We start from the raw sequence: 13,779 nt of genomic DNA on the forward strand, positions 1-13,779 counted from the left end.
TCTTGTTTTTTTCCGTAATTCAGTCTGATAGATGTAGTACTGTCATTCAAATCACATGTATAGAGCTTGATCTAGTGATTTAACTTGTGGTGATCTGGAAACCTTCCCATGTCCACTGAAGCAGCATCTGCAGGAAGGTATTCGTGAGGAGATGCCGACCGTGCTAGCCGGGTGGGTGAAGTGCCAGCCCAGCAACCCAAAGGTCGTGGGTTCGAATCCTGCCTCTGGCTTGGATCAGAGTAGAAAATGCAAAAACCTTGGGAAGTGCAATATGACTACAGAAGCCGATACGCCAACAACTAAAAAAAAAAAAAAAAAAATTCCTGAGGAGAATAAAACACTATTGTGATGCTTGCAATTGAAAAATGGATGTGCAATTTGGTTGTCAAAATCATTTCTCACTCCACATTATTTATATATATATATATATATATATAAAGAATTATTATTATTAGTGTAAAATATAGTAGGTAGATATTTATGCTTAGAATTAGACTAATGAAAATACGATATACCCTGGGAGCGATATACGTGTTGACTGAAAGGGTGGGGGGGGGGAAGATAGGAATCGAAATTAAAATAAATATAACAAAAGAAAAAATAAACCAAATGGAATTTTTGAAGAGACGACCAAGGTGGAAATAGCATTGCGGTGTCATTCATAATTTTGGTGTCTTCTTCAGAGATCATCCACCAAAATAATGAAAAAGACAGCAATGCTTTTACTTCTGTTTCCGACATGTTCTGTATGTCAAGGTATACAAGGTATACTTCTGTTTCCGACATGTTCTGTATGTCAAGGTATACAAGGTATACTTCTGTTTCCGACATGTTCTGTATGTCAAGGTATACAAGGTATACTTCTGTTTCCGACATGTTCTGACATGTTCCGACAAGGTATACAAGGTATACCTTGACATACAGAACATGTCGGAAACAGAAGTAAGAGCATTGCTGTCTTTTTCATTATTTTGGTGGATGACCTCTGAAGAAGACACCAAAATTATGAATGACACCGCAGTGCTATTTCCACCTTGGTTGTCTCTTCAAAAATTCCATTTGGTTTATTTTTTCTTTTGTTATATTTATTTTAATTTCGATTCCTATCTTCCCCCCCCCACCCTTTCGGTCAACATGTATATCGCTCCCAGGGTACACCGTATTTTCATTAGTCTAATTCTAAGCATCAATATCTACCTACTATATTTTACACTAATAATAATAATTCTTTATATATACATGGTTGTAGGGTATTTTTGCGTTAGCAGTGACCCTGATCCATATTTCATGTTATTGTAATACTGCTTATCTAATCTTATCTAAATCTTAATTTCCTTCCCCCCCCGCATATACCAGTAGCTTCTCCATTCTATTATTCTATAAGATTATATATATATATATTATATATTGTTCATTGAAAAAACATGCAGTCATGTCATGTTTCAGAAAGGGCAGTAAAGGTCCTGTGGTTGTATATAACTTATAACAGCTGATGCAATAACTCAGTCTTCTCTTCCCCTATTTAAATTCTGACAAGATTTTAATGCACATATCTAATATTAATATATACTCATTTAAATATTTTTTAGATATGGACTGAAGGTAGACATTTGGGCTGCGGGTGTTATCACTTATATTTTACTGTGTGGATTTCCACCATTTGTCAGGTAAGATTTGTTTTGAAGGATGCCAAATTTTAATTAGGCCTTTAATTTAAATAAGTATAAGTGTAAGAGTTAATAGTGGGTATGTCCTTATTTAAGGACACACCCACTTTTAACTCTTATATTTCATGTTCCAGCACCACATATCCTGCTGGAACGTGAAAACACTGTTGCCATCTGCCTGTTTCTGTTGGATCAGGATACTTGACTGATTCCTCTCCGCAGTTTGCCATACCCTCCACCACGTGGCACAACAAGAAATTAGATTCATTGGAAAAAACAACTTTTTTCCAGTCGTCACTGGTTCAGTGATGCTGTTTATATGCAGACATTAGGCATTGTCAGTGATGTGATGAGCAATGGTACCATGACTGGGTGCTTGTCTGGAGAAGGGTTTGTTGGATTATCATTTTGGAAACACTGCTGATCATCCTTTGGTTAAAGTCTGTGGTTAGCTGTTGCTCTGTTTTCCATCTATCAATTCACACACAAGGTAGAGACATCCTACATTTACAATGGCCATTGATGAAGTGTGAGTGCCACCATTGGTCCAATGACTACTGTTCTGTCCACTCTTGGAAAATCCTAACTACAGCAAACAGCCCACAAGACAAGTTATTGACTCACAACTAAAAACTGTTTCTGACAAAGAGACTAAATATACAGTGAACACTTAAAGATTAATAATTGAATGCAAACATTTAGTTAGTTTGTCAAAGTGTGTTTTTTTTTTTTTTTTTTTTTTTTTTATATAAAACCCCCAAACACGAGAGGTATTAGACCCTATAGTACTTAGTACCATGCTTGGATTGGAGGTTGAGAAGACGAAAGAAGATATTTGTTGACATTAGACTTGAACTTCTGTAGACTGTAATTTTCAGAAATACGTACGAAGGAAGGTTGTTCCAGGAAACGGCAGTTGAATGAATAAACGAGGAAGATGAAAAGTTGGTTCTGTGAGTTTGAAGTTGGACAGTAAACGAATGTTGGCTGGTAGCGGCACGTGTTCGGACTGTTTTGAAAGAGAGAGCGGGAATTATAGAAGCCAATTCAGAAGAACAGTGCCCGTGGGAGTATCTGTAGAAAAGACATGCAGCAGAAACAGTATGTCTATGAGACAAAGCGTGGAGAGACTCTGTTAGAGAGGAGTCCTTAATTAACCTAATTGCCCTCTTCTGAATGGAATATAGAAGCCTGTGAGAGGTTTAGGGGGCACCGCCCCAGATGTGGAAACAATGTTCCATGGTAGGGCTGATTCGCGATTTGTACAGATTGAACAGCTGTTTGTAAGAAATTAACGCCGAGAGCGAAAGCGAAAACAGTTTTTTAGATGCAGAAGCAATATTTGTAATGGGCTTGTGCCAAGAGAGATTAGAAGTCAGGGTAATCCCCAAAAGAGATATATCATCTTGCCTAGAAATCGGAGTGTCACCAAAGATAAGCATGTGAGCAGAAGAATCCTTTTTGTGAGATATAAGACAAGACTGAGTTTTAGAAGGATTGAAGTCAACTAAGTTGTCTTTGCCCCACTGGAGAATTATCTGGAGATTGGCATTTAAAGAATTGGTAGCAGATATTCGAGAAGTTGAAGCTGGTTGAGCAGGGCAAGATGTCTCAAAATGGAAAGTGGAATGTAATGTGCTATCATTGGCAAAACTATGGATAGGATTTCCAATCAATGAAAGAAGGTCGTTAATATACAAGAGGAAATGAATGGATGGAAAGAACTGAACCTTGGGGGGGGGAACCAGCATTAGTGGAAAAGTTAGAAGATAGAGAGCCATCTTCCATCACCCTCAGTGAGTGATCAGAGAGAAAACTGAATAACCAATTACAAAAAACAGTTGGCAAACCATAAGATGGAAGCTTGTTTAGGTGACCTTTATACCAAACACGATCAAAAGCCTTTGAGATGTGAAGAGCAACAACTTGTGTTTATATGAAGTATAAAAAAGGAAGTTTGCCAATTTTATAACTGGTTTTCTCCTATAAAATTATCAAAGCAAGAAAAGTGCATCTGAGGGGACATTGGACTGCAAAGGATTAGATCTTTTAAGATTTCGGACTGTAAGGCTAGGTGGTAGCTTGTTTAGATCGATGAGTGATTTCAGCTTGGTTTTTTTTTTTTTTTTTTTTTTTTTTTTTCCCCACAATGGAACAGTTCATTTTTTTTTTTGCCTCAATCCATATAAAACCTGTGGCCAAGTAACCGTCATTTTTAAACATCAGTCGCTTCCCTTCCTGATTTACACGCACTTGGCTCTGATAATTTTGATTCATTTTCAATGTCCTCTTCTTCACCACTGCCTTTTCATGTACTCCAACATTTTTCATTCAGTCTTAGAATTGTATGAAAGTACTGCTACATGGATAGGATTTTAGATGCACAGAAACAATCACTGTTTTAGTAAAATCACTAATTACCAAACTACACAAAGTCTACAAAATAAATGACTGTAATGCACATTAAATGCCACTTGCGAAATCACTCTGATTATCACTGTCATTGAGATCCGTGGAATCACATTGTTTACTCAAGAGACTGACTTGGTTTGCCCAATCATCAACTCTTTAAGAAGTTTAAATAAAGAAAAAAACCTTTTTGAACAAATCTGGTAGCAGAGACAGCGAGAAAAGACTGGAAACATGGAACATTCTGGATAGTAGTCATCAAGCTTTTAAAAGATATTTTCAGAACCTTTCCTGCAGATATCGACGCCACTTCCAGGAATAGTGTTCACTGTGGTGCTCTTTTTTTTTCTTTGCAGAAGATGACCTGCCTTTCTATTGCCACCATTATGTTACATCTGTGTTTGTTTCATAAGGTTACGGAACACATAGGCACAATACAACTAAATATTGCCTTAAGTACAAACCGATACAAACAAAACAAAGGTGCAGTTGGTAGTACACAGATTATTCTAGTATGGTCCATTGCCAGACAGAAATTCTTGCAATATTTTGAGGGATATTTGAATTTTTCACAGTATTTCAAAATTTATTTATTTATTCCATTATTTCTCACAGAACCCCTGCCAATGTTTTGCAGAACCATTCTATAGATAATTTGTCTCTGACTAAAAGTAAAATTTCTTATGTATAGTCTAAACAGTATTTATTTCTTGAATTTAATTCTGTGCCTCTTCTTTGCATTACCTTAGAAAGATATACCTTTGTCATTAAGTTTACTCAACCCCTTTAAGGCCTTGAATGCTGCAGTCAAATTCCCAAACAGGATGCTTGGTTTCCAAACCTGGTAGCTTTCCTAACTGGAGTCTATTCCTGTAAGAATATCTCTTTGCATCCATAACTCCTCTTGTTGCCTTCCGTAATGTAGCTTGTAGACCTGTATCACTATTAAAGTGGTCTGGTCTCATTCATTTGTTCAGTGAAATAATTACCTTCTTATCTCTACTGATCAGATTTCTTTATCTCACCGAAAGAAACCTGTGCATTGCCCTCCCAGCTTTGCTATACTGCCTAGAGAACTTTGTCAGACTTTGACTAGGGCTTACAATACCGGTCAAAATCTTAATGCTGGTATTTTGGTATTTTTAATTTATGGAACTGGGATACCGGTATTCCAAAAACATGTTTTTCTCAATAAATTTGATGACAATTAGGTGCAGTAAAGTAAGGAAAAAAGTAATTACTTGAATTCACGTTTTAAATCAAAATTTTATTGCAATAATAGATATTCTGAAAATAATCATTAAAATACAGTTATTCTAAAAACAAAAAAATACATATTGTTATTGCAAAGTTTAGTTATGTTTAAGCATCCACACTACCTGTCCGAATAAAGTGAGCTCTTCAGAAACATAAGCAATCAATAGTATGATCGTTTAAAATGGATCTAATTTTGGTACATACAGTATTTGATTAGTGACAGAAAACACCCTTTCTGATTCTATTCTGGTACTGAGATAATCGTAGATATCTAGGAAATAAACTCATACACCGACCATTGAACAAAATTTACAGTAACTAAAATGTTTACAAATAGTATAAAAATATAATATAAAACAAATTATTTACAATAAACTAATGACTGTACATTACGGAATACTAAAAACTGTAATAAAAGATCGTTTACAATAAAATAAGCTAAAATATAAAATTAAAAGCGCGAAAAACCTGGAGCTTTCGAGAGCGTCAGCTCTCATCTTCAACAGTAATATAACTTTCTGCAACATCTCCTTAAATAGCAGGTTCACGGTACTTCCACGCGTGGTATTTCTCCACGTGGTTCAATCGGCACATGGTCAGAACCGGAAGCGGAAATGTCTCGGGTACGTGGCAAAGAAAATTGTTCATCCGAATTTAATACAATTGTTTCAAAAATAGGATGACGGAGGACGTCATCTCCCCGGAGGACGCTATTATTTTGGATCATGCACACGGATACTGGGAGCGTAAATGGCTCGAGGGTTTACGGATTGGTTCATCCAGTAAGAATACCATGAATAGAGATAGAGGCATGCGTATTCATCCTATTTTTGAAACAATTGTATTAAATTCGGATGAGCGATTTTCTTTGCCACGTACCCGAGACATTTCCGCTTCCGGTTCTGACCATGTGCCGATTGAACCACGTGGAGAAATACCACGTGTGGAAGTACCGTGAACCTGCTATTTAAGGAGATGTTGCAGAAAGTTATATTACTGTTGAAGAAGAGAGCTGACGCTCTCGAAAGCTCCAGGTTTTTCGAGCTTTTAATTTTATATTTTAGCTTATTTTATTGTAAACGATCTTTTATTACAGTTTTTAGTATTCCGTAATGTACAGTCATTAGTTTATTGTAAATAATTTGTTTTATATTATATTTTTATACTATTTGTAAAAATTTTAGTTACGGTAAATTTTGTTCAATGGTCGGTGTATGAGTTTATTTCCTAGATATGAGTTTTCCAGACCTCAGAGGCCTCTTTCAGGATATAATCGTAGATGATCTCATCATCATCATCAGCCATTTTCAATCCATTGCAGGATGAAGGCCTCTCCAGCAACTTTCCAGTTCCTTCTGTTTTGAGCACTGGCCATCCATTTACTACCCACAAACTCATGAATTTCATCTATCCATCTCCGCCTTTGTCTTCCAGGTTTTCTTCTAGCTCCTCTTGGGTACCATTCTGTTATTTTCTTAGTCCACCTGTCATCATGTCTCCGAGCTATGTGTCCTGCCAAAGACCATTTTAGTTCTTTAGTTTTGATAAGAATGTCCTTTACTTGAGTTTGCTGCCTAATCCATGTGTTTCTCTTCTTTTCTAACAGTGTGATTCCCAATATGATTCGTTCCATTCTTTGCTGTGTAGTTCTCAGCTTCTCTTCCATTCTTTTGGTGAGCGCCCAAGTTTCACTTCCATAAGTCATGGTGGGAAGTATACATTGGTTCATTATTTTACGTTTCAGACAAACTGGGATATTGCTCTTCAGTATGTGACTATATTTCCTGAATGCTATCCATCCAAAATTTATTCTTCTCTTGACTTCCAGCCATTTATCATTATTACAGCTAATAACTTGTCCCAGATAAGTATGACTCCACCTTTTCAATTACTGCTCCTTCAATCATTATTTCCCTTTCTGTGGCATACTTGTTCATCATTACTTTTGTTTTAGCCATATTCATCTTTAGTCCAAAATTCTTACTAACTGTGCATAACTGATTAAGATTTTCCTCTAATTCTTTGGGATCGTGGCTTATGACCACAATGTCATCTGCAAATCGTAAAAGGTTTAGGTACTCTCCGTTCACATTGACTCCTTTCTGCGACCAGTCTAATCTTCTGAAAGCTTCCTCAAGGGCAGCAGTAAACAGCTTCAGAGATAGTGTCTCCTTGTTGAACTCCTTTCTCGATTTTAAATTTCGTACTGTCTTTGTCTAGTCTAATAAAGGAGGTAGCACTCTCATATATTTTCTTCAAAATCATAATATATGGGGTATCTATGCCTTGTCTTTCCAGTGCCCGAAATATTTCCTTATGCTGTATGGAGTCAAATGCCTTTTCATAATGCACAAATGCCAGGCATAATGGTGTTTTATATTCATTTGCTTTCTCCATTAGCTGTGATATTTCGTGAAGGTGATCCATAGTTGAGAATCCTATCCTAAAGCCAGCTTGCTCTTTCGGTTGATTCTCATCAAGTATTCTTTCTAATCTGTTAATAATAACCCTTGTGAACAACTTGTAGATGTGGGATAACAAGCTAATTGGTCTATAATTTCCAATTTCTGATTTATTTTCTTTCTTATGCAGCAAAACTATGATTGCATTATTCCACTGCTTAGGCATCACACCTTTTCTAATGCACTTTGTGAAGAGCCTTGCCAGTTTTTGTGTTATGTCTCTTCCTCCCAATTTTAACAACTCTACAGTAACTTCATGTTCCCTCGGGTCTTTCCGATTCTTCATTCTCTTCAATGCATGTTCTACCTCATCAGGAAGAATATCGGGTATGTCGTATGTGTTGCTACTTTGCAATCCATGTTCCCCACTGCTGGTATCATTCCCTCGCTCCTTGTATAATTCTCTATAGTAGTCTTCTGCTATTTGAATTATGCCTTCTCTGCTGTTTATAAGTACACCATCGCTATTCTTCAGTTTCAGTATCATTTGTCTTTCTGTATTACTGCTCATGGCTGCTGATTTAAATCCTTTGTTTTCCCTTAATGCTTGTTCTACTTTTCTTGTGTTAAATCTTCTTATGTCCTCTCTGAGTCTCTTTCTAATGGCTTTGCATAACTCAGTATACTCAATTTTCTCCCTGTCAGTGTTTTTCTTGCTTTTCATTTGTCGTCTTCGGTTCATCATGACAAGTGTTTCTTGACTAATTTTTTCTTCTTTGGATTTCTTTTTCCCTATAGGTTTCTTGGGCTATATCACTTTCAGAAAGTTGTAATATTCCTCATTGATATCTTGGTCCTGAGCAGTCTGCAGAAGCTGAAACTTGTTCTTAAGTTCCAGTACATACTGCTTTTTCTCCTCTTGTGTTATCTCAAAGACCTTTGTATTATTTACTCGAGTCAGTTTTTTCCTTTCCTACATCTATATCAAGTGTACATCTTACCATTCTGTGATCACTTCCAACATTTACCTTATTCAGGACGGCAACATCATCCACAATATATCTTCTGTTAGTGAGGATGAAGTCGATTTCATTAGTAGTTAATCCATTTGGACTCTTCCATGTCCACTTTCTGTTCAGTCCAGACGATCTCAGTCCATATTTTCTAGGCTTTGAACTTTTTTTAGCAAAAATAGTTAAAAGTATTTCATTAATTTCCGACTCAAGTTCATCTTTTAAAATCTCATTGGAGTCAGGCAATTTATTATTTTGGAAAGAATTTGCAGAACACTGATGTTCTGTTCCATGCTGGTCTTCCATGGTTGAATTATGTTCATCATTTTCTGAAGGAGAAAGAAGTTTTATTAAGCAAAGTATGATTTTCACTATAGTATCTTTACTGAGTCTGGGAGAGAGCAAAGAGTGGGGATAAGGAATAAAGAAGAGAGCAAAGAGTGCAGTTAAGGAATTCTTCACATATATAAATGCAAAGAACAGAAGGACAAATCAGATTGGACCCTTATGTAATGGACATGGGATAGTATTAGATAACATAGCTGAAGTTGCAGATCTTATTAGCATAGGCATATGATGCAAGAAAGCAAGTTTATGCAGCATCAGCCAAAAAAAAAAAAAAAACATTCCACTTCACCCCTCCGTTCATTTGAAATACCTGTCCAACTGAGCCTTAAATCTATTCAAGCCATCAACCTCCTCAACAAGGGACGGAAGTCTGTTCCACCAACCAAACACCCGCTGGCTAAAGGCAAACCTCCGCACATCTATCCCACATCTGTCCTTCCTCAACTTGAATCTATGCCCTCTCAGGTGATTATTCTGAGCAAGAGGAAGAACCCCATCAGCACTGAGCACGCTCAAACCATTGAAGGCATTATACACCTCTATAAGATCACCTTGCCGGTGCCCAGTCTCCAGACACTGCAATTTGCAAAACCTAAGCCCCTCTTCACAAGAGCAATCCTTTGTTCCATTCACTAACCTTGTTGCCCTTCTCTGTACTTGTTCCAGCAGCTCTACATCCTTCTTGAAATGAAGCCTCCAGACCTGTATACAGTACTCAAGGTGTGGCCTGACCATTGCCTTATACAAGGGAACAATCACCTCCTTATCCCTCCAGAAAAATTCCTGCACATCGGCGACAAGACACCATGAGCTACCCTTGCAGCCCGTCTGCACTGCTCAGAGAACTCCATATCTGCCTGCACAACCACCCGCAGGTCCCTCTCATTCTCCACCACTATCAGTGTAATACCACAGAGTCGATACGTTTTTCCGGGGCCGCTGTCTCCCATATGCAGCACCCTACATCTGTCAGTGTCAAACTTCATTTGCCACCTCTCAGCCCATTTGCTCAACCTTTCCAGATCCTGTTTCAGCAGAATAGTGTCAGTAGTGTCCTTGACAACCCTGCCAACCTTCGTATCGTCTGCAAACTTGGACATTAAGCTTGATATACCATCATCAATGGTATATCAAGCTTAATGTCCAAGTTTGCAGACGATACGAAGGTTGGCAGGGTTGTCAAGGACACTTGGACATTAAGCTTGATATACCATCATCAATGGTATATCAAGCTTAATGTCCAAGTTTGCAGACGATACGAAGGTTGGCAGGGTTGTCAAGGACACTACTGACACTATTCTGCTGAAACAGGATCTGGAAAGATGAACTCAACAGTTACTTTGCATCGATATTTACATAAAAAACCTTTGTCAATAAGATATTATGGAAGTGAAGTTGAAAAAAAAGTCATTCATGATGTTGAAATTTCAAATAATTATTTAATTAGAACTTTCATGCCTACAGGTGAGTAAAGCTCCTGTGGTTGATGGCATATACCCTAAAGGAGGCGGCAAGTGAGTGCATTGAACCATTAAGGCTAGTTATGAGAGTATCACTGGACAGGAGAGATTCCATTGGATTGGTGTAAATTGGAACATAAAGGCAGTTCTAGGAGTGTAACAGGAAATTACCGACTGCCCAGCTAACTTCAGTAGTAGGGAAAATCATGGAGGTAATGATCAAGGGTGGAATTCAGGATCATTTAGATGGAAATAGAATTCTCTAGGATACACAGCATGATTTTGTTCAGGGAAAATTATGTTTAACAAATCTGGTTAGCTATTGATTTCATGGTGTCCTATCGATTTCAGTAAAGCATTTGACTCAGTCCTACATGAGTGGTTACTTTATAAATTGGAGCAGGCTGGAATCATAGGGAAAATCCTTGGATGGATACCACGATGGCTTGAGGGCACCTGGCAGAGGGTTGTGATAAATGGTTATTCCTCAGATTGGGTTAATGTAAGTAGTGGGGTTCCCCAAGGATCAGTAAGGTGGTGTAAGGTGTATTTAGTGTCAGACGGCACCAGGGGTTTCCCCCATCTCCGTGTTGCTTTCATTGTGGGTGTACCAGTTCACTGGGAAATGCCAGAGATTTAAAAGTGTGTGGGCTTTGTATCTGTGTGATGTCGTGTACCGTTGTTCATCTGGTCGTTTAGCCACTGGACCCCTGCTGAGGCCCAACGTTGCCCCACCTTCGCCCCGTGGAGGCAGACCAGGAACCCAGTAGTTTTAGTTTCACTCTGGCAGGTCCTGCCACCTAATTTCCTGAGATTTCAGAGGCTAGGACCTAAAAAAAAAAAAAAAAACGCATGCGCTCTTTTATATGCACGTACGTACAGACAGAGACATATATCCATCATCGTCGGTTTGATGATCGTTAGGTGAGGGGGGATAATGCTTGCATAATAAAAGCCGAAAGAATGGGCGAACGGGAATTTTGACATAATTAAGATTTTGTGTGTGGGACATTCGCTAGCATAAAGATAGAGTGGGTGGGAGACTGAAGGCTGGGGGAGTTAAGGCAGAAATATGGGGATGATAGAGTAGGCAACCCCAGAAGTCAGTGAGGCATGCCCATGCCTCACCAGGAGAAAGTAGGGGGCGCCGGGGGGACCGTCCCACCACCGGCGCAGGGGAGGGGGTGGAAAGGCACCAGGCAAGGGAGCCCGGTGAGCTGAAGAACAGATGTTCTTTGGTTATAATGGTAGTGGGTTGTGGGCTGCGGCCATTTGGTTTCTCCTCGTCCTCCTCCTCGTGAACAGTGCCTGTGCATAATCCGAGAAGGCTTGATACTCCTCCTTCGTGTCTAGGAGGTGATGTTCTTGTCCCTGTGGTAAGTAGTGGATTCTGGTGAGTAAAACACCACGTAGGTCTTCATAGAGCCTGCAGTCATACATTAGGTGCTGCCAGCTCTCCAGCCCCCCACAAGTGCAAGTTGGATCAACCTGGATCCCAAGTAGAGACAGTTTGGCATTAATAGCTCCGTGTCCAGTTAAGAGGTACGTTGCTTGTAGACCTGGGGAGAACCAGTTGGGTGAGGTTGGGTAGTTTTGTTCAATATTGGGTAGAAATTTCTTTGTGATCTCTCCCTTTTGAGAGTTGCTCCACCTTTCCTGCCATGCCTGCTGCAGGTGAGTTTGTATCCGCTTCTTTTCCACTTTTCTGTTGCTGGCTAGGTCAATAGTGAACCCCAGAAAAGTCTGTGGGGTGCCTTTGTCTAGGTAGTATAGTAGGCCGCATTGTATGATTTCTAGGTCCAGCGGGAGAGTGCCTGCGAGCACTTGCAGGGCGTGGGTGCTCACCGTGCGGCAAGCGCGAGTGATAGTTAGGAGGATGGATCTGTGAATTTGGTCCGTGATATGTCTGTTTACTGCTGTTGTAGTTTTTTGAAACCATGCACCAGATGTGTAGGTGACAATCGGGGTGAAGATAGCTTTGTAGAACAGTTTGAGGACTCGCTTTTTCAAGCCCCATTCTTTACGCGTGACCCTGGCAACCATGGCTGCTTAGCGTCTTATTTTTTTACGGAGATATTTCAGATGGTCCTGAAATGACAGGTTTTGGTCCAATATCACACCTAGGTATTTCAGTTGGTTGGAGAATTTGATTGTTTCCTGCCCAATTTTTATTTGCGGAGGCCGCCTAAGATCAAGGCGTCCCTTTAGTAGGATGGAGGATCAGTATTGGGACGACTGTTGATTTTGATCATCTTAAATGACATCTATGGAGGGCGTGAGGTGTAAAGATCAGTAGAGTAGTTAATGATCGCCGCCAAGCAGAGCTTCTTCAGAGTGACCTAGATAGACTTTTGGGATGGTCAGAAAAGTGGCAGCTCTGCTTTAATTCAGCAAAATGCAAGGTCTTACACCTGGGAAGCAGTAACCCTAAAATAACTTATACACTTGGTGCAGTTGAACTAAAGTCAGTAGTGGAGGAATGGGACTTGGGAGTTACGATACGGTCGTAAAGGTGATTTTATAACTTTTATGTGATTAAATTATAAACAATTATATATTTTTTTAAATTAGTACCGAAAAACCGGTATTTTTTTGTATCAATACCGGAAAAAAATGACCGGGGTCCCAGTATTGTAAGCCCTATTTATGACCTCTATATCCTTTATCTCCAGAAGTGTTGAGTGTATAATCCTCGGCCCGAGTGCCAAGCAAGTGACTATAGCGATTTCTAAGTGATATTAAAGCGATTTTCTCAAAGAGCGGCTGATAATTATAGTATTATCCTTCATTTTTCACAGTTATTTAAAGTAAAGAATTTAGCCTACCTAACAGAACTGAAAGACACCTTTCTTTTTGTACATAGGATTATTTATTAATGCACTAACTACTAACCTTCCTTTATTGCTTAGTCACTGGTGGCACCGCTCCTGCCTCCACGTGGTAGGGCTGGAAATCTTGGAGAAGAAAGCCACCCTCCCAGGGTAAAAAGGAGCAAAGATGGACAAAATTAAACAGTCCACTTATGGATCGAGATCATGATGACATAACATCCCATGCTAAACAACAAAAAAAAAAGAAGGAACGAATAATACCGTACCTTTTTTTTTAATTCTACACTCCTCCACAGACCAACCATTGAGTAAGCTTTCCCTGTTTTTGATACAAAAATGCCTTGAAAATGTGGCTGGCCCTCCAAAAATGGTTAGGCGATTGAGAACCGGAG

General features: G+C 39.0%; 1 protein-coding gene across 4 annotated transcripts in view; it reads left to right on the forward strand.

The window, feature by feature from the left end:
• Positions 1–13,779, forward strand: part of LOC150081995 (serine/threonine-protein kinase DCLK1-like) — a 345,782-nt gene that overhangs the window by 253,330 nt on the left and 78,673 nt on the right. For all 4 annotated transcript variants that reach the window (XR_016547298.1, XM_090379891.1, XM_090379889.1 and 1 more), the window contains one exon: positions 1,590–1,667. Coding sequence is in view for 3 of the 4 variants with exons in the window: in XM_090379891.1 (XP_090236017.1) it covers positions 1,590–1,667 (78 nt within the window). In the remaining variant the exon portion in view is untranslated. The remainder of the gene's footprint in view (positions 1–1,589; positions 1,668–13,779) is intronic.

This window comes from Mastigoproctus giganteus, chromosome 8 (assembly GCF_048544385.1).
Source record: "Mastigoproctus giganteus isolate SK-2022 chromosome 8, ASM4854438v1, whole genome shotgun sequence".
In the NCBI taxonomy this organism is placed as follows: Eukaryota; Metazoa; Arthropoda; class Arachnida; order Uropygi; family Thelyphonidae; genus Mastigoproctus; species Mastigoproctus giganteus.